This window comes from Sciurus vulgaris (assembly GCF_902686455.1).
Source record: "Sciurus vulgaris genome assembly, chromosome: 10".
Lineage (NCBI taxonomy): Eukaryota > Metazoa > Chordata > Mammalia > Rodentia > Sciuridae > Sciurus > Sciurus vulgaris.
The window spans coordinates 5,336,974-5,361,809 of NC_136470.1; the positions used below are offsets into that span (position 1 = coordinate 5,336,974).

Below are 24,836 nucleotides of genomic sequence, written 5' to 3' on the forward strand. Positions count from 1 at the left end.
CTTCGTCCCCAGCACAGAGGAACCACACGTGATTCTCCTGAGGAGTCGAGTATGAGTCCCATGGGAGCCGGCGGAAAGGACTATCTTCTTGTAAACATTCAGCCCTGGACACTTTAAAACCTGCTGGGCTTTGACTTGACCGTCGATTCAGCGTCCCAAATGATCCTAATCTTTCTCTTCCTACTTCTCTGATCATTTGAAATAATGCCCTATTAAACAAACATAAATACCATCTTATGTGCAATAAAAATATTTTAAAAGTCATGGTATGATCTAAATTATAAATAATGTATCATAATTTCTAGATCTTATTAAAAGCCCTATTATAAACAAAAAAAAAAAAGTTGTGGTAGAATATAGTCAAGTGCCATTTATTGGATCAGCCAAGAGAGAGTGCAGAACGATGATTAAATATCAACATGATATATTTGCAGGTTTTACTTGGAAACTTCAAGGCATTCGCTAAAACCATGAAATGTTTCAGAAATCAGATTCTCTGTGGCATCTGAGAAAACGGACTGTTCATGCCACCATAAGACATCAGCTCCAGCTGTCCAGCGGGGCCAGGAGATACTGGCAAAGCTGTGCCCAGTCCTGGTATGGAGACAGTTGGAGACCTGGCGATGTCGGTCTCGGCAGGCACAAAACGGAGCCCGAGAGAAGCCTTCACTATACCAAAGTCGCGTTCCTGACTTTCTGAGGACTGGCAATGTTGAAAGAGACCTGTGGACGGCTTGCTGGGCCTGGCTGATGCTTTTTGGTTTCCTGGCAACAAAGGAAAAAGAATCAATTTAATCAATTGAGTTCACCATAAATGCAAACTTGAGAAGGAGAAGCCACTGGCCAGATGAGATCACCCTAGGGTGCAGGAGGACATGAGTATGAAAACATGTTCCCCCTTCACCCGTTATTCTCTACCACCCACGCCCTAGCTGGGGTTCCGAGTTCAGGGTCCAGAGAACAATCCAGTCCCTAAAACCCAAGATTCGTTCAGATGAAGGTAAATTACAAATGGAAAGGTTCCCTGGTTTGTTTTATTTTTCAGTTTTCCTACGGAAGTTCCTGCTTACCAGATGGCTTTTTTGTGAACACATAAAATATTTCTAAACTTCTTCAAATAACACACATTCCTTCTAAAAGAGAGGGGACAAGATTGGATCGACTCTAAATAGGTTCCCCATCTGTCTCCCTTGGCAGTGGGTGCCACGGGCTCCTGTCAGGAAGGAGCCCCATCTTGGCCATTCATATCCAGACAGACACACACAAATCATGGACTCCTGCCGACTGGGGCCTGTGCTGGACAGGATCGCCCTGTAAAAAACGCATCGTCATGCCTCTCCTGCCAGCCCCGAGATGCCGGCTCGGGTTCCAAGGCTCTGTAGCTGCATTTAACATCTTAAATAATGTAATGGGGCAGGATAAATAATTCAGGCTGCACTGGGATGTTAGTGAGTCTTGAGCAAGCAGCCACTCTGGCTCCTGGCTTTAATGGAGCGACCCCAACAGCAGGAGGGAACTGGGCGCAAACAGGACTATTTCAGCAATGTTCTCGGGACGGTTACTTTGGCTAGGAGTGTGCTGGAGATGTTTGCAGTCATTGGCTTTTGTCTCCACTGCTGGGTTGCACAGATGTGCTGCTATTTTTTAAAATATATCACCAGTTTGTTTATCTCAACAGGAGGAGGATCGGGAGGGAAGGCTTGATCCAGGTTTTAAGACAGTCACGCGTTACCCTCTAAAAGTGACAGAGAAAGGGACATAACATCTAAAACAACCAGGAAAATTAACAAATCAGGAGTTGAGACAGGGAAAGGGGAGAGGAAAAGAATGGGTACTTGCTTCAAAACCTCGTCAAGATGCAGAGCACTTGCAAACCCCAGGGTCTCGTGTCAAACTGAAGAGAACTTGCCTTTCCCATTAACCAACAGCAAGTTTTAGTAAAAATTCCAAATTTTATTCAAAAACTTCGTCCTAACACATTTCAGCCACTGTGATGTGGGCAACTCCACTTCACCTGCAGACACGCCTGTCTAGAGAAGAACATCGGGTCTGCGCATCCCAACAGTGGATTCCACCAGAACAGAAGCGATCATGAAGCCAAGTCATGGTTTGGTAGCTATCTGTTTTGAAATCAGTCTCTTTTCTCCTTCTGACTCTTCCTAGAATCTAATGTGTGGCCTGGGGTCTCTACAGCCTAGAACCCCATTTCTGTCACCCATATTGGGTGCAGTGAGCCTCAAGATCCACAGGAGATCTAACAAGAGCATAGCCTTCAGTGTCATGACCTTGCACTTGGCCTTGTTCTCTGCACCTCTGAAAGCATCTTGAACTTCTTTGTGCTTTGGAGCAAACTCAGTGCTATAGGCACATGAGGCCCAGTGATTCCAAATACACAGTTCTTTTATTTTAATTGTAAGTGGCCCTTTATTTTTATTTATTTATTTATTTACTTACTTATTTATTTATTTATGCACAGTGCTGAGAATCAAACCCAGTGCCTCACACATGTGCCAGGCAAGAGCTCTACCACTGAGCCACAACCCCAGTCCCCCAAATGCACAGTTCTGAGAAAATCCCCAAGAACTCAGAGTCCTCTCCCTTAGAAACGATGCCGCCCATGTCTATGAAAATATTTTCCTCAAAGTAGATTCCCTGGGGAACATGATTAAAAATGCCAGTTAATTGGCTCTGTCCTCCGGAGAAAGTGGTCCAGAAAGTCTGGGAGAGCCCCCAAAATTTGCAACTTAACAAATGTCCCAAGTGCCTGTGTTGTATTGAGATGGCTGCCAAGCCAGCAGGGCGCCATGCTGCAGGGATGGAGAGGTGCCAGGGGCACCCCCACGTGCACCAAGCAATCCTTGGGAGGACAGGCATCCAACAGCCAGGAAAACACATCTCTGATTCCCACCTGACGTGGCAGGAATCAGTTGTCCCACCCCTCAGATAAAATCCCCCACATCAGGGCAGGGTCTGGGGAGGGGAGCAGGAATGGGCAGGAAGGGAGCTCAGGCAGCCTGGGGCCAGGGCCCTGGGAACCTGTGCCTTGTCCCATTGTCCACACCCAGCGTCATCCGTGGACCAGCCACCTTGCCCCTGTGTCTTCTGTGGGGCAGACCTCCAGCCTCAGCCTGTCCCTCAGGACACTGTCCCTGAGACGAGCCCTTGCCCTTCTGTGGTTCCCAGGGACTGTCACGTTGGCCCATTGGGAGCTGCCACGGGTGTGACCAGAGAGTGACCCTGATATGCCTGGTCCTGCTCTTTTCCGTGGCGGCTTGAGCTCCTGGTGCTGCGGCCTCCACCAGAAGGAATCAGCAGGAGTCACGGGATGCCGGGGCCTGCCCCTTCCTCAGACGTGGGCACACCCGCTTCCCATCTGGGTAACTGCTGAGTACAGGCTGAAACTGAAATCGCCTGTGGTCCATGGCGAGGGGTTGCGGGCACCCCAGCAGCACCTCCTGCTTCTCGTCCCGCCGGGCGCAGCCCGGAGCTGGGGGCTCCAGGCTCACGGGCCCAGTGTCCGGACCCTCTTCCACTTGCAGGGACGTCCACGTGATTCTGGCAGAGGGACAAGAGTACAGGCACCATGGACCCCAGGGAGGGTCCAGAATAGACCCTCCCCTGAGTAGGCAGCACAGGGCACGGTGAATATGAGCAAGGAGGAGGTGAGCTGGTGTTTGGTGACCAGCCACTCTCCCTTCCAGCCAGCCCCCTTGCCACACTGCTGTAAGGTGACCGGGTAGTGCCTCCCTCAGCCAGTCAGGCCACGCCAGGCTGTTCTAGACAGCTGAGGTGCCCGGATGCCTCCCAGCCTTCTGAGCCAGGAGGTCCAGAGGCGGGCACCAAGAGTCTGAAGGACGCCAAGGCCTCATTGATGACTCCTGTGGCTACCTGGGCACAGTGGTTCCTCCCTATTAAACACGGAGTCTCTGGAGAAAGCCAGAGCGCCCCAGGCCACTGAGTGAAGCGGCTCTGACATGGAGCTACTGAACACGGTCAGTGACCCCAGCCATGATGCCACTTTTAGGCTGGGTCCTAACGATGCTGCTTGTCCTAACCGTCTGCGATTCACGGTGGAGGAAGCATCTGCACGCACACACTCTTCAGAGTGCCCGGCCATAAGAGCACAGTGCTGGCCCCTGGAGACCTCTGCCCTTCAGGGAATGGCTGTTTCCTGAGCTCCTGGGAAAACCATCCCGGCCGCGTGTAGGACACAACCGTCCCTTAGTTAACACCTGAACACACCGGGGTCCATGGATCACCCGGGTGTGCAGGAGAGCGCCGGCATGAACAGAGAGGGAGCGCCGGGCTGGACGGCTGCTGTGCTGTCCACGGACAGACTTGTCCTGCTCGGGGGCCTCGGTCCGGAGCTGCAGGACACAGCACTACCTCTCCGTGGATGAGCATTTATCTAGCCCAAGGAGCAGCCAGCAGGAAGAACCGTGGCGGCAGGCTCTCTTGCAGCAGAGGTCACAGCTGGGGGTCTCAGTCCAGGCTGCTCAGGCCCCAGGCCGAGGGAGGGCTTTCTGCAAAGTCCCGGGATCTGCAGACAATGACCCTGAACTCCAACGTGCCAGTCCCTCGGGCAGGAGTCCTGCAGCAGGGGCCCAAGAGGCCACACAGAAACACCCAGCAGCACAGGAGCTCTGGGACAAGGTGGAGTCACACTGAGGTGTGCAGAGAGGAGGCCGAAAGGACACACGAGCAGGGCTCTGGACGGCTCAGAAAGACGGCTAGCTGCCAAACCGGGAAGGCTCAGGGAAGAGGCAGGACTGTACTGTCTGTCCCCAGAGCAGAGGAGAGAGCTCTGGGGACACCTGCACCACAAGACCTCACAACACAGGCCAGGCCCACAACCCGCAGGCTCCTCCAGGGCCTCTGTGCTCAGGGCCACCTTGACCCGCTGCTGTACAGTGCAGCTTGGTCAAGCTGGCAGCTCCCCAGGGACCAGTGGACCACACGAAGGACTGTGTCTTCTTTTGACCAAGAAGGGAACACTGTGCTTCCACCTCTAGTCCTTCCTTCCAGTGCCCAGGGGTACATTCTCCCCTCCAAGTCCCCCGCTGTAAGCGGGACTTAGCTCTTTAAAAGCCCCTTCCCAGTTTCTAACCCAGAGAAGACAGTCCGTGTCTCCGGGGTCCCGACTTGTTTCTTAAGGACCACGATGCTCTCCGCAAGGTGCCTGCCTCCCCGAAGCCTGGCGCACGCCCGGGAAACACGTGCATGTTCCCATCCCTGGGGCGCGGCACCCGCCGACGGCCGTTCCTTCTCCCCCATGGGTTATGTCCTGGCTGCCTGTTCCAGGAGCAGGCGTCTCTCAGGGGCCTCTCCCTGCGTGTTCTCGAAGCAGCCCTCAGGCTTTCAGAGACGCCTACTCGCCTCTGAACGTCGCTCTCCATTTCTGGATCCACACTCACCCCGAGTTCCCCTTCTCCCTATTTACGCCACATGCATTTCAGAGAGGATTGCCTGACGCAACCCAGTTCTGCCTCTCTTCCCAAGCCCTGGGCTCGGCAGTGGAAGCAGGCTCGCCAGAAGGTAGTCACAGGCAGCGTGGAAATAATGGCTGCTGAAAGGTGCCCTTGGGACGTCTGTGCTCGGCGCTGGGCGGGTAGAGCCCCTCGCCAGCCACACCCTTCACCTGCCACTCCACCCAGCCATGGGGACTGGACACGTAGCATCCCTCAGGCGTGACAATTACCCCTTACTGCCACCTCTTAATCAGCAGAATGGGGCTTCTTAAAGGCAGCCTGAAGCATTTCTAGAGTCACCTCTCCCAGATCAGGTGCAGCAGCAGATATGTGCACCAAGGAGCTGGACCCTGATGGAAAGAATCGACCTCTCCATTCTCCTTGATGCCCAGCCTGAGGACAGAGCTAAAACTGGTACCAAGAGCTAGCGGTCTGTCACGCAGGCCCAGCTCCTCTGGTGCCACGGTCCCCTGGCATGCTTCCTGCTTGCTACCTGTGTCACCACTAGTGACGTGGCTTAAGTCCTCCTGATACACAGGAGCATCCATCAGCACTCCCCTCCTCCCCGAGGGCCGGGATGGATGTGGTGAGCTGGATCCTGATTGCAGGGAGGAAAATTACTACCCGGGGCTGCCTGGAAATTCCAGTAAATAGCTATGCCAGGATGCTATTCCCACAGGCTCATGATCACTCCTGTGCAGAACAAACCAACGGTGTCCGCAGCACATGACTCGCCTTGGAATCTACACTTGTGAATTCAACTGCACACCCATCGTATTCACGTGGACCTCCAGGTGAAACCTCAGAATCTACAAGTGCCAAATTAAATGTCTGCTCTTTCCCCAAAAATCACACTGCCAGCAACCTCCGTCTCAGTAAGAGTGGCGCAGATCCCAGTGGTTCTGTCTGAATTGTTCTCAACCCCTCCACTCCCCTCAACCCTAATCCCACCAGCACCCCCAGCTCCCAAGCTCCCTGACACAGATCTCTCATGCACAGAAAACCACTGTTTCCACGTCTGGCTCCTCAAAACCAGCAGCCAGCATCCTTCCATGAGCCAAAGTGCCCTGGGGTCGGGTTCAGAGTAGATCCTGTGGGTGCCGGTAAGCAGGAGAGCGCAGCTGACTTGAGTCCTAGGGAACAACGGCAAGCTGTGTACGTCCCCGTGGCTCTGCCGACTCTGCTGGGTATGCCCCCGGTCAAGCCACGTCCTCTCAGAACAGGCAACAGACACGACACGGGTCAGCTGTGGTGCTGAGTCACCGCTGCAGGGCCAGGAGACACTCAGGTCTCACCCATTCCCTCCAGGCAGAAAGGAGATCTCGCAGCGTGAATATTCCACGGGCTCCTCACCACCACACACCACAGGTAAGCACTTCGAAATGGAGGAGAAACGTCCGGGTTACCTGAGGAGGAGGGCTGCTGGCAGGCTGTCGTCGGGCGCTGACTTCTCTGGACTTAGGAGGGAGAGGAGCCATCTCTATAACAGAAGAATGACTGCAGTGTGTTTGGTGGTTAAAAATAAACCAAGCTATGTGTCCTTGCGACTTATAAGGAAATGCGTCTGCTGTTATGTGGACCCTGGAATAAAATAGTGCTTGACCATTGCTGCAGTTTGGATCTAGAGTATCCCCTGAAGACTCATGTGTTAAAGACCTGGTGCTCGGCTTGGCACTATGGGGAGGTGGGAGAACCATTAAGAGGGGGCTCTGGGGAGAAAGTTACATCACTAGAGATACGACCTTGAAGGGGATATTGGGACCCTGGCTCCTTTCTGTCTCTCTTGCTTCCTGAAGGGTACCATGAGGTGAACAGCTCTGCTCTGTCATGTGCTCCCTCCAAGAGGTACTGCCTCACCACAGGCCCAAAACGACAGGGCCTATCTGCTGTAGACAGAAGCCTCTGAAACCATGGACCAAATTAAACCTTTCCTCTTTAGGAGCTTTTTGTCTCAGGCATTTTGTCACAGTAATGGAAAGCTAATACAACCATAAATACTTTTAAAAAAAAATCCCTTGAGATTACATAATTTTAGAACTGAATTCTTTTAGTAAAATAAAAATATTAAAAAACTGACTTAAAATCAATTGCTTTCTTGACATATTAGCCTCATCCAGAGATGAGATGAATCAATGGTTTCAATAGCTGCCCAAGAAAAATAAACACAGGGCAGATGAAGGGAAAGAAATGGAGGTTTGATTTTAGTCAAAATACTTGATTAATTGCTTCAAGTACTAACGAATAAACATTCACAAAAAACTCTGCAGGAAGTTGTGGTCACTTTATAAATGGAAGTCATTCGTGCTTTGAGGAATTTTTTAAAATCTGAAGCCTACTATTTGGAATGGAAGATAGAGTCCCAATCACAGGGGAAAAAAAAGAAAACCCTCATCAAGGGTTGATTGGCTGCAAAGCAGGTGGGATTTGTCCTGCAGACTGCGAGGAGGGGTGTGTTCTGCCTCCCCTCATCATCGGCCATTCAAACCCCACTGTCCTGAGGCGGCCTTCGAAGATTCTGCTGCCCCAGCAGGCTCTGTGGACATGAGATAATACAGAAAGACTTTTCCAGAGTGGGGCGGCCTCCCGCTGTCCTGCAGGCTAAAGGGGACACATCACTTGCCAGGTTGGCGTGGCTGGAATCTGGCAGAGGTTTGGAGGAAGTCACCTGCAAAGGATTAAAATGCCTCCCCACACATTTTAAAGCAAAGCCTTTATAGAAAAAGCCCAGGGGGGAAAAAATCCCAAAGATTATTTTTTTAACTCTCACATTTTCACCTCACTTTGAGTTTTAGACAAACAGGTGGATTTTCTACTAATAACTTATTCCTAGAATATTCCTAATTCTAGAATTTCTCCTTCTAAAAATTTTACAAAAACTACCCCCATGGCAGTTATCCTCCCCAAGGAGAGGAGTCTAGCCAGCCCTTCCAGCACATTCTCTTCCTACCATCCCACCGGCTACTCACGTGTGGTCTTTGGTTCATCTGAGCTGAATCCGTAATTTTCACCTTCGTTTTTTGACTTTGTCTCAGGACTTTCTTTCTTCGTGTTCTCCTTTTCAGAATTCCTAGAATTGGAACGTTTTACAAAGTCAATGTTAGTTGGCCACAGAGACCCTGCTTGCCTGGTGACCCTCGGCCTCTGATGCAGTGAGCCCACCACAGGAAGGCGTCGGCCAGGTGGCTGGCTCTGTGGGCAGGTGTGTGTGGCCTGCATGTTCATGTCCTGGGTGGGAAAGATGGAGCTTGATCTTGAGAGCTCCACAGACCCCATTCCCCACCTGGTGCTCCACTCTCAGAAACCGCTGACAACCCAGCAGGAGTCGCTGAACTCGCCCACCGCCAAATCCAGCCCAGCACCAGCTTTTATAAATAAAGTTTTATTGGAACATGGCCACCCATCCATGGACCATCATATGGTCTGGGGCTGCTCTCACGTTACAACAGCAGAGGTGACTGTTGCCACAAAGTCTAGGCGGCTGGCAAAACCAAAATGCAGCCCTTAATGGAAAACCTGCACCAGCCTCTGAAGTAACACAAGAGGGGTGCCCGGTGCTGGGGCGGGAAGCCTGGCAATGCCTAGAGAATTAAAAATATCGAGCTTCAGAAGTTTGGAAGAGGTTACTTGATGTCTAAGAATCTATTCTAGAAAGAATATTTGTCATGGGCTCTGTGTAATAGCACAACCCGCAAACAGCCCAGGTGGCCAACAACAGGGGCTTGGTAAAATGAATGATGATGGTCTCTAGGACGGATCTCCACGCTGCTGCAAATCACCACATGAGAACCCTCACGCGCTGCTGGGCAGCGGGCCTGGGACAGCGCCTTTGGAAACTGTGGCAGCATCAGGCAAGCTGACCTCAGGCCTACCCTGTGCCCAGTGCTCTCCACTAGAGGTGCACCTGCCGCAACAGGAGTGGGCACCTAGGTTCACAAAGGACGTCTGAGCACGGTCAGAGAGGGGCATTCCGTTCAGAACAGCCCCAACGTGAAAACTACCCAAACGCCCATTTAAAGCAAAAGGGAAAAATAGATCGCACCCCAGTGACATTGCACAACCACCAAGTCATCGACATGTGCCTGTGTGGCTTGGCCCCGGAGCGAGGTGCTGGAGAGGGAAGACATGCATGAGGATGCGTGATGTGAGTCCATCTCTGTCAAGTTTACAGGAATCTAGGCCTGGGGATGTGGGGAGAGGTGTCAGAAGAATGTCACCTTGGGTGGCAATGGGGCAGACAGGTATTTGACAGGATCCGGGCAGCACTTTCGGGACACTGCAGATATTCCAGCTCAGAATTTCAGCAGCTGAGTCCCGGCACAAGTGCCCTGTGAACACCAGCCACGCCACACAAGCATGGTCTGTGCCCTTTTCTGTTATCACACTTCTCTTTAGGACTTCATCAAACCAAGAGCAAGCACGCTGTGGGCCAGCCGGGTGCGGCGGAGCAGGCCTGGAATCCCTCGCTCAAGAGGCTGAGGCAGGAGGATTCAAAGTCAGCCTCAGCAACGAAGAGAGGCCCTAAGCAACTTAGCAAGACCCTACCTCAAAATAAAATGTAAAAAGGGCTGCGGATGTGGCTCAGTGGTTAAGTGCCCCTGGTTCAATCCCTGGTACAAAAAAAAAATGTTGTAGGCAAGTATTTGTTGACAGAAAAAATCTTCAGGATGGAGTCAAGAGAAAAGAGTCAGTTATACAGTAATGGTTATATGGTTCAAGTGTTAAAAAGTGCCTGCGTGTGCACGTGTGTGTGTCTGTGTGAACACACGTGCCTATAAGTGCACACACATAGGGAACAGTAACCATCCTGGGAACAGAACTGTAGGGATTTGAGCACCGATTCTTACACCTATCTTTGTTAATTTTTGTCTACAAGAAACACGCACTGATTCTGTAAGGAAAATGTGCCTGTTGTTTTGACTCAGAAGATGCCTGAGTGGCCGGACGTCGCATGGCGGACACTTGGAAAGAAGGTCGGGTCAGCAAGCGAGCCTACCCAGCGGACGGGGAGCCTGGCCCAGCACCGGAGCAGCACACAGAGGAAGGACCCGGGCCCTGGGACTGGCTGCCCGGTCACATTCCCGCCCTCCCACTGCCTGCAGGGGACATGCCAGGAATCTTACTTAACCTCTCCGTCTCAGGTCCTCATTTATGAAATGGAAAAAGTGGCCTCACGAAGTCACTGCGAGAATTCAGACAGGCCAGAAAGCTCCACGGAGCTCGGGCCAGAGCCCGACGTGTGTGGGACGCCTCAGCGTCTGCCAGCTGACCCGTGGCTTCGGGGTCACTGCTCTGTGGCCGTTGCCGCTCTCTGCCCAGGACACTCAACAGCTCTTGACGGCCTAACTATGCTCTGAGGTCACCTAAGACCCCAGAACAGACACCAAGGGCGTGGGCACGGTCAACACGGGTGCAGCCAGCCTGCCGGCTGATCCTGGTGCAATCGAGAGCAAGGCCAGAACACTTACTGGGTGGGTTTCCCCTCCTCCTCCTGGACCCTAAGTTCGGCCCCAAGGGGACATGTCTTCAGATTGCTGGGTGGTGGCGTCCTCAGAACATAGCACCTCTCTCAGAACCGCATTGTCACCAGCGCCGGAGGGGGATGGATAGCACCCGTCCCTTGCTGATGACACGTTTATCCACTGTACAGAGCATCGCCAAAGGACGGTTTAAAATCTCAGTGTTTAAGATATTTAAATTAACAATCAATACCGAGAGCTAGCCTGACTGTCAGGGCCCCGCAGCGAAGCCACATGTCTGCAGCCCTCCCCTCCGCGCACAGGTGCCCGAGGAAGGACTGCATCCACGCTGCCCGGCATGCTGTGGCAGGTCCTTGACGTGGTTACCTTAAAAGTGCCGGCAGCCACCACTGGACAGTGTGGGAAGGGGGATCTGTCCTGCCTCCCGCCGCTGGGAGGAGCTGTGAGCGTGGCCTAATTCCTGCCCCTAAGCAGGGCCATGTGCCTTGCTGCAGCCTTCTGGGCTTGGCTCTCCACTGCCCCTGAAATCCCAGCATACCCTCTCCTGGTGTCCCCACCCTGGACTGAGAACAGGAGAGGCAGTCCTGGGGCACAGTGTCCTCTTGTGGAAGGAGCTGCAAATGCCAGGCACCAACAGTCTGCTCCACTCCCTGAGATGCCAGAGCACGTCCAGCTGCAGTTCCCCCTGTATCGTTCCACCAGTGTTGCTTTATGAGTTTGTGATGGGCATATGTATTTTACAGCATTTTCTATTTTCAGCATTTAATTTTGAGCAACACAAGCCCTAAAATCCCTCAGTTATGTGTGTTGTTGGTGGTGGTGGTGTTAGTGGTGGTGGTGGTGGTGGTTCACTTGGTTTTCAAAAAACTGACATGATTTCAAACTTACCTTATTTTAATTTGATAAGTAGACTCTACAAAAAAAAAAGAACAGAATCTCATTAGAAAAATCAGGATACTCATTTTAAAAATAAAATCTCATTGATTGTTACAGACGCCCATATTCTACTAGTCCTCACGTTAGTATTGTTGACCCAGCAGGTATTATGAAGTGACCCCACACCAAATCATCAAATGGCTTCCAAGTATAAGGAAAGTAGAATTTACTATTAACCATCGGAAAAGTAAACAACTCTGAGGAACCTGAAAGACAGTAGGTACCCAGTTAGGACTTGGTGATTTTGAATTTGATTATCAGTATCACAAAGGCTCCTTCACCAAGAAGTGCTGGCACAACCACCAAACGCCACTGTCATTCATTAGCACTCACAGTGTGCCAGCCCCAGGGCAGAACTATGCAAAGCATCACCTCATTTCATTGTCGCAACAACCCAAGAGTAGTTATTCGTGTCACCAAATTTAACAGACTAGATATTACCATAGTAGTATTACCCTCTCTCATTAATTCTAAGATACATTTTCAATCAGGTTCATTTGCGTCAATGGCAGATATGGTTGGTATACACACATACCCCAAAAAGCTGTCATGAAATTGCTAATGTTTCCAATCAATGCATTCTTGGACTACAAGGAATCTAGGATTTGAAGACGGGGAGTAACAAGCCACAGACCAAGTCCCCGGCATCTCTCGAGTGGGTGTTCTTTAGAACACCACTCGTTCATTCTCAGTCACTCCACTATCAACCGCTTGGCACAGGGAGCATACTGCAGGGACCAGCAGAGTACCAGAAAATATGTTTTTTAAAAGGTGTTTAGTATATTTGAAGTATTGAAATTATCATCTTGGGGAAATCCGGACTCTAACAGAAGACCTTATTTTTCTTTCTACCAGTACATCAACATTCTCCTACGATGGGAGATTTAGCGCCACACAACAGGAAACAACTTTCTGACATGCTCAGACAGGTAGGTTTTATCCTAGAAAAACCACTGCATTAAATGGCACATCACAATAGCCATGTGTCCTTAAAAATAGGCACAAAATTCAATTAACCAGTGTCTTTGGGGAGAAAGCCTCTCCCTGGCCTCTCGACAGTGGGAAGATCTGGGTGTCCCACGCCTCCTACAGGATCAGCACCCTCCCCAGGATGACCCTGAGCTTCCCCACGGATTTCTCCAGCTCCTTCGAAGCCTCTGAAGGTCAAGGTCTCTTCTGTTTTGGGTTTGTTTCATTTGTTGTTACTGTTTTCCCAATTTTATTAAGTATAACTGATGTTGATCTATATAAATATATATCAGTTTTATATATAATAAAAATTGCATGTACTTCCAGTGTGTGATGTGCTGTTTTGATATGTACGCATCGTGAGATGACAGTCAAGCTATTCACCACATCCATCGCCTCTCGGTTTAATTACATTTTTATGGTGAGAACATTCAGAATCTCTTCTCTTAGCAGTTTTCAAGCACACAATGCATTCTGATTGACTATAGGCGCCCTTCTTTGCAACAGATCTCCATAACTTATTTGTCCTGTCTAACTGAAACCTTGTGTTGGCTTTGGCCAACACGTCCCCAACCCCTCATCCCAACCTGGAAACCACCCTTTGACTCTGCACGTTCAGCTTGTGTGGCAGCTCACATCTCCTTTGTCCATTCCTCAACTGATGGACGTTTGAGCAGTTCCTTGAACTGCTTGGCTCTCAGTGACCCTGCCGTGAACACAGAGGGCAGGCGTGTCTTTGACGTGCTGGCTTCATTTCCTTTGGATACACACCAGGTAGTGGGGTTGCTGGATCTTGTCGGCCCCGGGTTTAACTTCCGCCAGCCTCCCCCCTGCTTCCATAATGGCGGTCCCTATTTGCATTCTTGCATTCCCAACCGGGGTGCAAGGGCTGGCTTCTCTCCACATTTTCTCCAACACTTACCGTTTGTCTTTTTGACAATAGCCATTCTTACAGGTGTGACGTGGCAGCGTCTCCTCAGGGTCAGTGTGTCTTTTGAAAAAGCTCATGAGCTCATTAGCTTCACCTGTTTATACCCAAGTTCAAAACTACACAAAAACTGATGTGGGGAAAAAAATTACCTTTTTTCTTCCTCCAAGAGGGACAACAGCAACAGAATATTATAATCAGAACAAATATCAGGATAAAAACCGAGGTGAGTAACACTGCCAGCAGCGCGATGGCCCAGGTAGGCAATGACGAGCCTGGTTCGCCAGCATTGTCTGCGGGTTGAGAGGAGAGGACACAGCTAGTGACAGCTGCACTGTCTAGGGCGTGGGTTCTGCCACACTAGGCGCCCCGTGTCTTCCAGTGACGTCGGAGGCCTGAGCCCCCTCCCGTGTGTTGTCACACGTGACTAGTCAACGTCGCCCACCGCCATATTTATGGTTGTCAATAAAGAACCCCTTAGGGAGTTGGCCCAAGAGTGAGTTGGCAGCCGCGGACTCCTGAGAGGCAGAGAGCCAGCCAACGGGCGGAGGACTGTCCTCACATGGCACCCTGTCTGTTTAGTCAAGAATTAGCCCAAAGCCATTGGGCAAGACTGGAGGATGGCAAGCGTTCCCACTCTGTGTCTCCACTGGGGGACTCCAGCACCAAAGGGAACAGGGACGCACAGAGGGACGCTCATGACTAAGGAACTCAGGGCAGGGCTTTCGCGCCAGCCCCACCCAAGCCCCCTGCAGAATTCACTTCACATGCCGAAGTTGCTTTTCCTTGGCTCTTCAGGAGCCACCCTCCTCAGGGACCTTTGTCCTCTTACTGCACCAGGCCGTCATGGGGTTGCAAGAAAAAAATGGTAAGTCGAGGTGAACAAACAGGAAGCTAAAGGAAGTGGGCAGGGAGGAAAGGGAGAGGAAAGGTCATTTTGATTTTTTGCTGCTGGGTCTTAGAGCTCTCCAATCCTGGTTTTACATGATTATTCAGATTCCAATTTTAATTAATTAAAATTGTGGGCATTAAATATTCACTGCCTCTGTTAGGGCCCCATTTTGAGTGCTGATTACCACAGCTACAGAACACCTCCCTCAAGATAGAAAGGCCTCCTGGGCAGCACGGCCTGGCCATTGCCGGGGGGAGCTAGGCTGACGTAGGCCAGAGGGCCCCATCCAGCAGTCCACTTCTCCCTGCCAAGCCACACGGAAGCCAAGCCACCAACGTCCAACCGCGAATTGCTCTCCCACAGAAGTATGTCACTCGACCCGAGTGTCATCTCCATGTAAAGGCAGTCTGCTTTCTTAGATTCCTGCATTAGAAATGCGGAAACAGTGGGCTTCCTCTGAAGGAACCGGAGTTGGCATGGAGATCAGCGGTCATCCCGCACTTTGGAACCAAAGGCTACAGTTGAAAAATCACTCTTGGTTATTCTTCTTTAGAGCTTGCCTTGAAAAGTGACCCTGCGATTGTAGTTTGCCGCCCCTACGTCTATGCAACCGCTCAGTTAGCGAGTGTAGCATTGCGAGAGATGATCACTAACTCAGGCCCTAGAGTCCACCACCACCAACCACCTGGATGCTGGCTCGTGGGCAAGTCAGGATCCAGCGGCAGAATAATTCACACGCTCGTCCTAAAACAAGTACTGAAATTCAGGGAACTCTGTACATTGAAGAATTATATAATATAAAAAGATATGTGTCTTTTGCTTTCACACAAAGATTCTCTGCTTTGTCTGTAAAGGATTTTTTAAAAATTTCCTTCTAAGAAGTTAAAAAATATTAAATAATTTTGACAGTTTCTCTTTTGAACATCTCATGTTGTTTTCATCTCAAATGTCAAGGAAATCAACAGTTGCTTCTATTTCTTCTTACATATCTTCTATGCCCAAACAGGATTTAGCTTCCTCAAGTTCAAGTACTATCTTATTTTTCTTATACTCCAAACACCTGGAACATATTAGGGCAGATGGATGGATGGATGGATGGATGGATGGATGGATGAGGAGACTTACAAAGATGCCGAGTTCCCCTCTGTCTCTACGTAAGAAGTCAGGCAACGGTTGCAGCTGAGTCACACCTGGAACTCACCTTTCTGTCCCTATTAAGATGCTCAGAACAGAATGGCAGGGATGTGGGAAAAGTACGACTATTTCTCTAATGTCACCTATCTCCACCTTACTCGTCATCTTTCTGAAATGAGATAGGACAGAAAGAGACAAGAAAAGGGTCTCCAAAAATTGTGAGCAGGGAGGACAGAATCATGCCCTTCTCTACCGCTCCCAGCCTCAGAACTGGAGCTAACACAGGCCCCTCACTTTCAGAGAGCAAGTTTATTATCCCCTAGCTCCGGAGGTAGCAGAACCCCAAGAAGCTTCTGGAATGTTTGTTGGATGTGCAGGATCGAGGGGTCTGAATGCTACCTGAAATGATTGGGATACAGGTGGCTAAGGACCCACACTCTGAGCATCCCTGGCATGTGACCAAACGTAAACACTGCCCAAGCAACTCCACCTGTCACAGGGTGCTCCCATGCTCCCCTGTCCCCAAATCAATAAGGAGATGACTAAGTGGAGAACTGCATTGGCCTATTCTCAATCTGGAGTTGAAAATCAGCACTGCGGGGACTGACGAGGGCTTCGGGCCTCTCCCGGGGCCTGACTTGGGGAAGCCAGTCAATCTCAAGCCACTGTTTACCTGCTGTTACTTTGGCCTCCAGCACCGGTACCAGTTCTTGCCCAGAGACTGAAAAGATGTGTGGGAAGGTCCTGAGAAGGCTGTAAGGGACAAAGCACACATCCGAGATGGCCACTGTCACCCTACATCCAGTCTGATGGGCTCTTACAAAACTCGGTTTGCAAATATTACAGGCTTCACAGTCAGGCAGCTGGCTCGGGTGACGAGGTAAGGTCTGGCTCGAGATGTAAGTGACGGGCGGGAATCCTCACTTGCACAAGACGCCGTGCTTGTGGACTTACATGTCGCCTGCCGTGGCCTCCTGCTAGCTCGGTCTTGACCTCACAGCCTTTCCTCTGGCCTAGAAGCCACTGCCCGCTACGACCTTGGGAGTGCTCTTGGGAGCGCCTGTTTGCAGGAGGGGAAGCAGCCTAGCTGAGACTGGAGACAGAGTTGAGGAAGGGAGTGGACCACACTGTGGCATTGACACTTCCTTGTTCCTCAATTCAACTACAAGTTCAGCAAAGCGATGCCCGCCCTCCAGAAAAAGCCCCCTACTCTGACCAAAATGGCAACCGGCATCGGGAACCAGATCACTCGTTCTCCTGTCTGTATTGGTGGTGACCACTGGCTGTTTGTCGGAAGTCCACACCCCGGAGACACTTGAGCTCCAGGCTCCTCCTAACTCAGTGGAGCCCGAAGCCTCCTGTATGAGCCAGGCGGTGGTGGGAGTTAGTTCTGGAGCTACACAGATTAACTAGCCTCTTTGGTTTTAATAATAATTTTATTTTTTGTATATTACATATATGTGTATTCATATGTGCATATTTGTATACGTACACATATATTACATACACACTATGGATTTTTTTTTTTGCCATATAAGGTCAATTTTTAAAATGAGTACAATTATGGCAGATTGAAAAAATAAAAAATAACAGTCCCATATTGATAAATCAAAAAATCGCTGGGCACAGTTGGTACACGCCTGTAATCCCAGCAACTCAGGAGGCTGAGGCAGGAGGATTGCGAGTTCAAAGGCCAGCCTTAGCAAAAGTGAGGCACTAAGCAACTCAGTGAGACCCTGTCTCTAAATAAAATACAAAATAGGGCTGGGGATGTAGCTTGGTACCTGAATTCCCCAAAAAATTATAAAGGGGTGCAGAAAAGGCAGAATCTTGGAGTGGTCTTATCCAGGAACCAGAGCCCAAGTGATCTGCCCAGGACTCTCAGCACAGGAGAGCCCAGGTCCTCCAACTCACCCTCACCCCACCATGTGTCACCCCAACCCCTCTGGGAAGTCCCCGCCCAGGTCCGACATGAAGTAAACACATCTTGAGAAGTCGGGTGAGCCTGCCTCAAGGCGTGGCAGGTTCGCTGGCAGGGAGCATGCCATCACCGGGTGACCCACAGCCAGGGAGGAGGAAGGCCATCTCCCGGGCAGCACCGCCTCCCTGCCCGCGCTCCCCACACCCTGGTGCGAGGCTGCGTGACTGACCTAAGGTGCGCTTTACTCAGCCTCCAGGGAGTCCTTTCCCTTTTTCTGTCAGTCCAGATGAGGAACGTGGTATTTCCCAGGTGCTCTCAGGTGCCTTTTTAAAATTAGGCTGCACAGAACTTCTTGAAGCCAACTGTATTCACACAGAATGTCACCGCCACCCAGAACAAAGCACACTGTGCAAACAAGAGGGGCTCAGGGGATCGCTGGACCAGTAAGGGGCCCCCACTGGCCCTCCCACCCTGCCTGCCTGGGCGGACCACCCCAGTGCTGGGCGCTATTCACCTTAGTTCCTCTGCCACCAACAGCAGCCCCGCGAGGAACCTCTTCTTATCAGTTTTACAGATGACAAAACAGGGCTTGGGGAGGCTAATAACTTGCCCAAAGTCACTCATCTGATGGGCGGGCCGGGAGCAGACCCCTGTCTGGTGATTAAGCCTGTGTGGGTCACAACACCGGACAAGGCTGGATGGAAGGTGGGGACTTGGAGGATTTTTTAAGACCAGTAGCCCAAAATCCTAGATGCCAACAGATAGTTTGGGAACTTTAGAATCATGATTCCCCGGCTCCACGAAGCCCAATTAAATCAGAGCCTCTGGGGAGGGGCCTGGGCCTGAGCCTGGGCGTCTGCATCCAGGCCCCTCAAGTGACCGACACACAGCAGAAGAGAGAACCACTGTTCTTCTCCGGCCCTTGTTACCAGAGAGAGAACCGAGTGCAGAATCACACCATTAGGTCTAGAGTTTTCAGGACTGCCACACCTACCGCCCTCTCTGCCCCCAAATCGCTACTTCCAAGGAAAGGCACCGCAGACAGGAGTCACCACGTCCTATAAGGGGGATCATGTGTCACCTCTATCCTTTCGCAACCTGTACTCAAATAAGCACACTAAGAAAACGACCCAGGGCAGCATACAGGCCCACGTGCGTCTCGAGACAGGGGTGAGAGAAGCTCCCGCTGGCTCGTTTCAGGGAGTCTGTGATACCCTAGGTTTCCGTGACTTCCTTAAGCAAGAAAATCGGCTTTTACAAAGCAGTTCTGAAGATGAACATTGGCCTTCAGCACGCTCTTCTCAAGGAAGGCTCTTGGTCGGCACACCAGTAAGAACTTCATGCCACTTGGTCGACCTGCTCTGGCCTCCTCGGCTGCCGCTGTCCTCTCAATGGCTGACAAGGATCATTCCAGAAATGAGAACAGATTCCTTGTGCTTTGGGGAAGCAGTGGCAGGACCAAGGTTGACCAGAGTCCTAAAGAGGCCTGTCAGGCAGAGCTGGCCACGCCTCAGCGCCCGGGAACCCGGCTCCGCCCCTCGCAGCCTCGGGCCGGGTTCCTGGGCCAGCTCCGCCAGCCAAGGCTGTGATGGAGACTTTCACTAATAAAACTTGCACGGAACACACAACATGCCACCAGCACCAGCTGCTCCAGATCGGGATGAATAATTTAGAAACTAATGACCCTTTTCCAAATGAGTCCAATAAAATAAGACTCACCGCCACCCACCCACGGAGCCCCTCCCCAGCCGTCCTGCTCCAGCTGCCGCACATAAAGCACTCGTCCGATCTGTGCGGAATTCCACTGAGTCAGCCTGCAGGGGACATTAAATGCCCTTCTTCTGCCCTTCCCCTGCAGGAAAACAAATTGCAGGCAAGCGAATCTCTAAAATCCATTTCTACAGGGTGCCATCGATCATGCGAAAGCGCCTGGCTGCCTCACCACCTTGTAAAACACGTGCTTTAAACAGTCACTTTCAATCCACTTGGTGCCAATGGGCTTTATTTTCTCCTCCTTCCCTTTCAAAGCCTGGACCAGACATCATCATATTTAAGTAGCATAAAGGCAAGCTGGTCAGCTCCACGCAGACGTGGTCAAGTCCAAGGTGGGACATGGGAGGTGAAAAGTGAGTCTGGAACACCTGATTGGACCAAGTGTTTAGAAAGTAGGAGGGACGCATCCCAAAGACACCAGAGCAGCTTGAAAGGACTCCTCCAGGCCACCCCGGGACCAAGCCGAGCATCAAAAGGAATCACAACAGGAGTGGAGTCTAATAGGTTGGACAAAATGAGTCCATACCAAAACAGGAAGGAAAAAAAGAGAAGAAAGAAAGAAAAGAAGGTCTCTGCTTTACAAAAGAATACCAACAACTAAAAATAGAAAGACTGGCTTATAGCCAGCAGAGAAATAATGCATTCCAGCAGGGAGTTAGCAGGAAATGCAAAGGTTATCAGGTGCAAGGTGGTGGAGAAACAGCACCTTCCCACAGTGGGCACCGATTAGATGTTAATTATAAAGGCAAAAAAGTACCTTCACACTGGAGAAATCCAGGAGATGCCACCTGAGCCAGACAGACACACTCATTACCAATGAGAGAAAACACTGTCCTCATGTGCACACGTGGCATTACTTACATCTTGCAAAAAATATTTAGCATGCATCAAAGTATGCTGGGAAAAAATGAGAAAAAATCCAACTTGGGGAGCATCCTTCAGAAGTAGACGGGACCCTTCAATAATGTTTACATCGTGAGAGGCAAAAAGTTGGGGGAGCCATCTGAACTTCAAGGAGACTGAAGCCCTGACATCAAGGCAACAACAACTCACTCCATTACTAGAGATACTGGGAAATAGGACCGTGTGCTATGAACTAGTACTGTGTGGAGGTTAAGCTTCCCGGTGGCCCGCGACCCGGGGTCATGTGGAGAAGGGCCTCGCTGTCATGACGGACGTGCTGAGGCATTTCGGGATGCAGGATCATCAGATCTCCAGGTGACTCTCAAATGCTCTGGGGGACGGTTGAGGGACAGAAAAGGAAGGAGGCAAGCGTGACAAAACAGGAACGTTTAGTGACCCAGAGGAAGAGACATGGGTACTCTCGATACAACTGTGGTAAAGGTTTTATAATCGTTCAAAATAAGGTGGATGAAGAAAAGTAAACTAGGTGTGCCTTCCAGCTGCTCTTCACTTGCTGTCTAGGTAGGGAGCAGGCTAAATGTGTTAGAATGAACTAGCTTGACTTGAGGTCCAAGAAACACAAGTTCATGTCCTCGCCCTAAAGCACTACCTTTCACCAGAACCAGGCCTAAGTACCCAGAGCGACGGCCCACAGCCACTCAGACAGAGCCGGAATGTGTGCACAAGAAATAAGCAGAGGAGGAGGCAGCCGTCCCAATGGGCAGCTCTCCTGCTCTTCCTTATTCCAGAACAAAGGGCTCCCAGAACCTTCCAGATGAAGGGAAAAGGAGGAAGGATCTTTGTACTAGACTGCTGCTCCTTGGAATTTGGAAAATAATAACTACAAGTTAGTTCCCTTGGAGACAAATTCTGACTCTGCAGTACCATCTTCCTATTTCACAGAACTCAGACTGCCTGAGTTGGGGCCTGTGCTATCAGGGAGACATTACAGCAGGGCTGGTGAACGGCCAGTGCCAGGCCCCTTCTTTTTTTTGTGCTTGCTTATACTACAGAGTTACAAAATGTTTTAAGTAGCTACAACATTCAAAAGTCACAGAAGTTCACATAAAGTTCCAGATTTCCACCTTCTCATGGGATTTGTGGGGCCTGGCAATACGGGGTCCACATCCCCTCAGCCACAACCAACTGGAGCTGGTGTGAGCCACTCTGCGTGGAGGGTGCCTGTGTGCTCTGGTGTCCCACCACCCCACCACTCTGTCCCGTAGCTGATGCAGGTTTTCGCTCATGTGTTCATTTTTGTTGTCTGCCTGGTCTCTGGGACAGCTGAGTTGGAGACAAGGGGCCTACCTCAGAGGAGTGAGCCAACGATGCCCTGGGGACCCATCCACACAGTCTGAAGTTCAGAATGCTGCGCATATAACAGGTTAGGCTCAGAACAGTGTTTATAGGTTCAGAGACTTCATCAGTTATGGGCTGTACTATGCCCCCCCAAAGCTCACATGTTAAGTCCCTCAGAACATGACCTTATTTTGAAAGGGAAGCATTGCAAAATGTAAGTTGAGGTCATTGTGGAGTAGGGCAGTTCCCTAATCCAACATGACCACTGTCCTCATTAAAGACAACGGGAGCCGGTGGTCTGGACATGGGGAAATGCCCTGGGAAGATGAAGGCAGCAGTCGCACTAATATTTCTCAGGACTCATAGTGGAAGATCTCCAGCCAACACCAGAAACTGGCGGAAGACAACAGAACAGAATCTCTCTCACAGCCCTCGGGAGGAATGAGCCCTGCTGACACCCTGACCGAGGCTTGCAGCCTCCAGAAGTAGCAGACAATGAATTCCTGATGTTTACTCCTCCTGCCCCCACCCGCAACCTGCAGCACTTGTTTACAGCAGCCACCAGAAGCTCATACGCGCTTCAGTGGCTGCTCACAGCCCTGGGTGGAGTGGGTGGACAGACCACCAGGGCTTCCCCTGCCGCCTACTATTTCTATGACCTGGCCAAAATCCTGACAATACTGTCCCTGTCACCTCACCTTACAGTAAGAGCCCCACCCCTAGGGCTGCCGTGCAGATGAATTTGGGTCACATTCGATGCTACGATTTAGACGTGAGGTATCCCAAACGTCTATGTGTGAGACCATGAAAAAGCTGAGAGGGGAAAGCCTGACTGGTACACACATCCCTGATAGGGGTTCGCCAGGCAGACGGGGTGTGGCTGGAGGAGCTGGGTCTCGGAGAGCGTGCCTTCGAGGTGTATATGTCGTCCTTGCTGAGAGGAGCCCTCGCTCTGTCTCTCTGCTCCCTGAGAGTCAGTTCCTGAGCCACTTTCCTCCGCCACACATTCCTGCCATGATGTTCTGCCCCTCTTAGGCCCCAAGGATTGGAGTCAGCCCTCTATGGACTGAGACCCCTGAAACCATGAGCCCCAAAATAAATTTTTCCTCCTCTAATTGTTCTTGTCAGGTCTTTTGGTCAGTGTTGAAAACATTTGGGAAGTGCTTGGGACAGTGCCTCTTTACCATTGTTGACAAGTGCTGTTTATCATTGCTATTATTATAATTTTGCTTTGGCTATAGCCTTGTTCTGAACTTTGAAAAACCTCAAGTAATGCTGGAAAAGCTTTGGACCAAGAGTAAAGCTCTCCTTAGCTTCCAGGCCCCACCCTTCCCCACCCAGTTAGAAATCTTGATTAGAACATGGCACCTTTCCAGGCCTCCCTCCCTCTTCTGTGAAGTGAAGGAGTTAAAGAAAGTCGCCAGGCTGAGCACCCATCACCCCCCACCTCTGAACCCAGAGGGTTCACCCATACTGTGCTCTCAGGTTCTGCAAGGTGCTGGTGAGGGTTTCTGTCCTGTTGAGGACCCCACAGCAGATCCCTCTGGAGCCTCTAGACTTTAAAGTCTTGTCCTTTAGTCAAGCTAAATAATAGATGGAAGCTTGGCACTATCAAATACCTCATGCATTTTCTGGATGAAAATCAATTAAACCTCATAATCCTCCTAAGGCAACCTGAACAGCCTCCCGGACACTGGGACTTGCGTCCTCTCTCCAGGAGTGGCGCCAGACTGGAACAGCGTCAGCGAGGCTAGAGGACATGCGCGGTCCAAGTGTTTGTCTCTGAACCCAGTGCTCTTTTGTGATAAGTGATTGGCAAGACTTCTGGATGATTGTCCTGTGCAATTAGGAAAAACTCGAAGACGAATTTTAAAAGCAGAAGAGATCACAGGATCCTTAAGCCACCAGCACCAGTCATTTGCCTTCATCACCATCCCCAGCTGAGATCAAGGTCTCGAGTGATTTCCTCAGGCAGACTGCTGAAGTCGCCCGACAGAGAGAGCAGAAGCAACCCTTCACGGACACGAGGCAGAGTCTTCACTCACCAGACGGAGACTGCACCACGGTGAGGTTGACGGCCGCGGCCTTGTGGGCCTGCACGCTCCTCAGGTTAGCCACACAGGTCAGGGTCCCGTTGCCCTGCGCCGTGAGAGTCAGGACGCTCACAGTGCTGCGGGGCTCGCCGGGCTCCAGGAAGGAGTAATAGCTCGACTGGCTTACGGGGACGGCGACCTCCCAGGAAATATCGGGGAGCGGGCTCCAGCCCAGGGCGCGACAGGTGACAGTGCAAGGCTGGTCCTCAGTGACCACGATGCTGTTATTGGGAATGGACAGCGTGCCCATGACTGAGGAAGAGAAGAGAGAGACGGGAGAAACGGCCTGCCTGCCCCTCCTCCTCTCCCCGGGGAATCGGCTCCCGATCACATCGCAAGAGACCGTCTTCCCTGGGCCCCGGAGGCTGTGTCTGTCCTGGAAACCCCAACTCAGGTTGTACCTGTGTCTTTTTCTATATCTGCCAGGTTCTCAGAAGATGGTGAGATTGCTCACAATAAGATTCAGAGAAAATTAACAGACACGATCAGGAACCCTGGGGCAAGTGCTTTATGGGAAAGAGAAAGCAGAATCGTGAGCTACAGAATTGTCGTGGGCTGCCCCGGAGCCAAAGCAAAAAGGGAAAAACCTCCACATTCTTTTCAGTGTGCGGAGGCCCTATCCCGGAGCCTCCTGGGAAGCAGGTCTCTCCCGGGCTTTGGGTTAGTTGTATTTGTTTTATTTATTGGGGGGATCACAGATGTGTAGACATGACCTTCTTCAACAAGGCCGTTAAAATGTTTCTAGCTATACCTTAAACAAAAATCAAATCTAATGCAATGATAGACATGATGAACCCAAATCGTGTACCAAAATGATTTACTCAGATAAATTCTTCTTAAAGAATTTTATCAAGAACCTGTTTGCCTATACTGGCATTCACAATGTAAATAATACATAGGGAAAAAATTGGCTTATTTTTTGCTGATATTGCTAAAACCACCTGAGTCTTGGCTCCAGCAAAGACACGGCCTTAGTGAAACATACATGCATTGCAATATTCAAATTCCACATGCTGAAACACCCATCTGCGAGACATAAAGGA

The 24,836-nt window shown here is 50.7% G+C and overlaps 1 protein-coding gene across 1 annotated transcript in view; it reads right to left on the reverse strand.

Moving 5' to 3' along the window:
• Positions 1-531: 531 nt before the first annotated feature.
• IGSF5 (immunoglobulin superfamily member 5) overlaps positions 532-24,836 on the reverse strand; it is a 36,541-nt gene continuing 12,236 nt past the window's right edge. Inside the window, exons 4-9 of the mRNA XM_079155192.1 lie at positions 23,746-24,045; positions 13,931-14,071; positions 11,834-11,858; positions 8,435-8,535; positions 6,875-6,948; positions 532-765 (exon numbers count right to left, since the gene is read on the reverse strand). Coding sequence (XP_079011318.1) covers positions 670-765; positions 6,875-6,948; positions 8,435-8,535; positions 11,834-11,858; positions 13,931-14,071; positions 23,746-24,045 — 737 coding nt within the window. The 3' untranslated portion in view covers positions 532-669. The remainder of the gene's footprint in view (positions 766-6,874; positions 6,949-8,434; positions 8,536-11,833; positions 11,859-13,930; positions 14,072-23,745; positions 24,046-24,836) is intronic.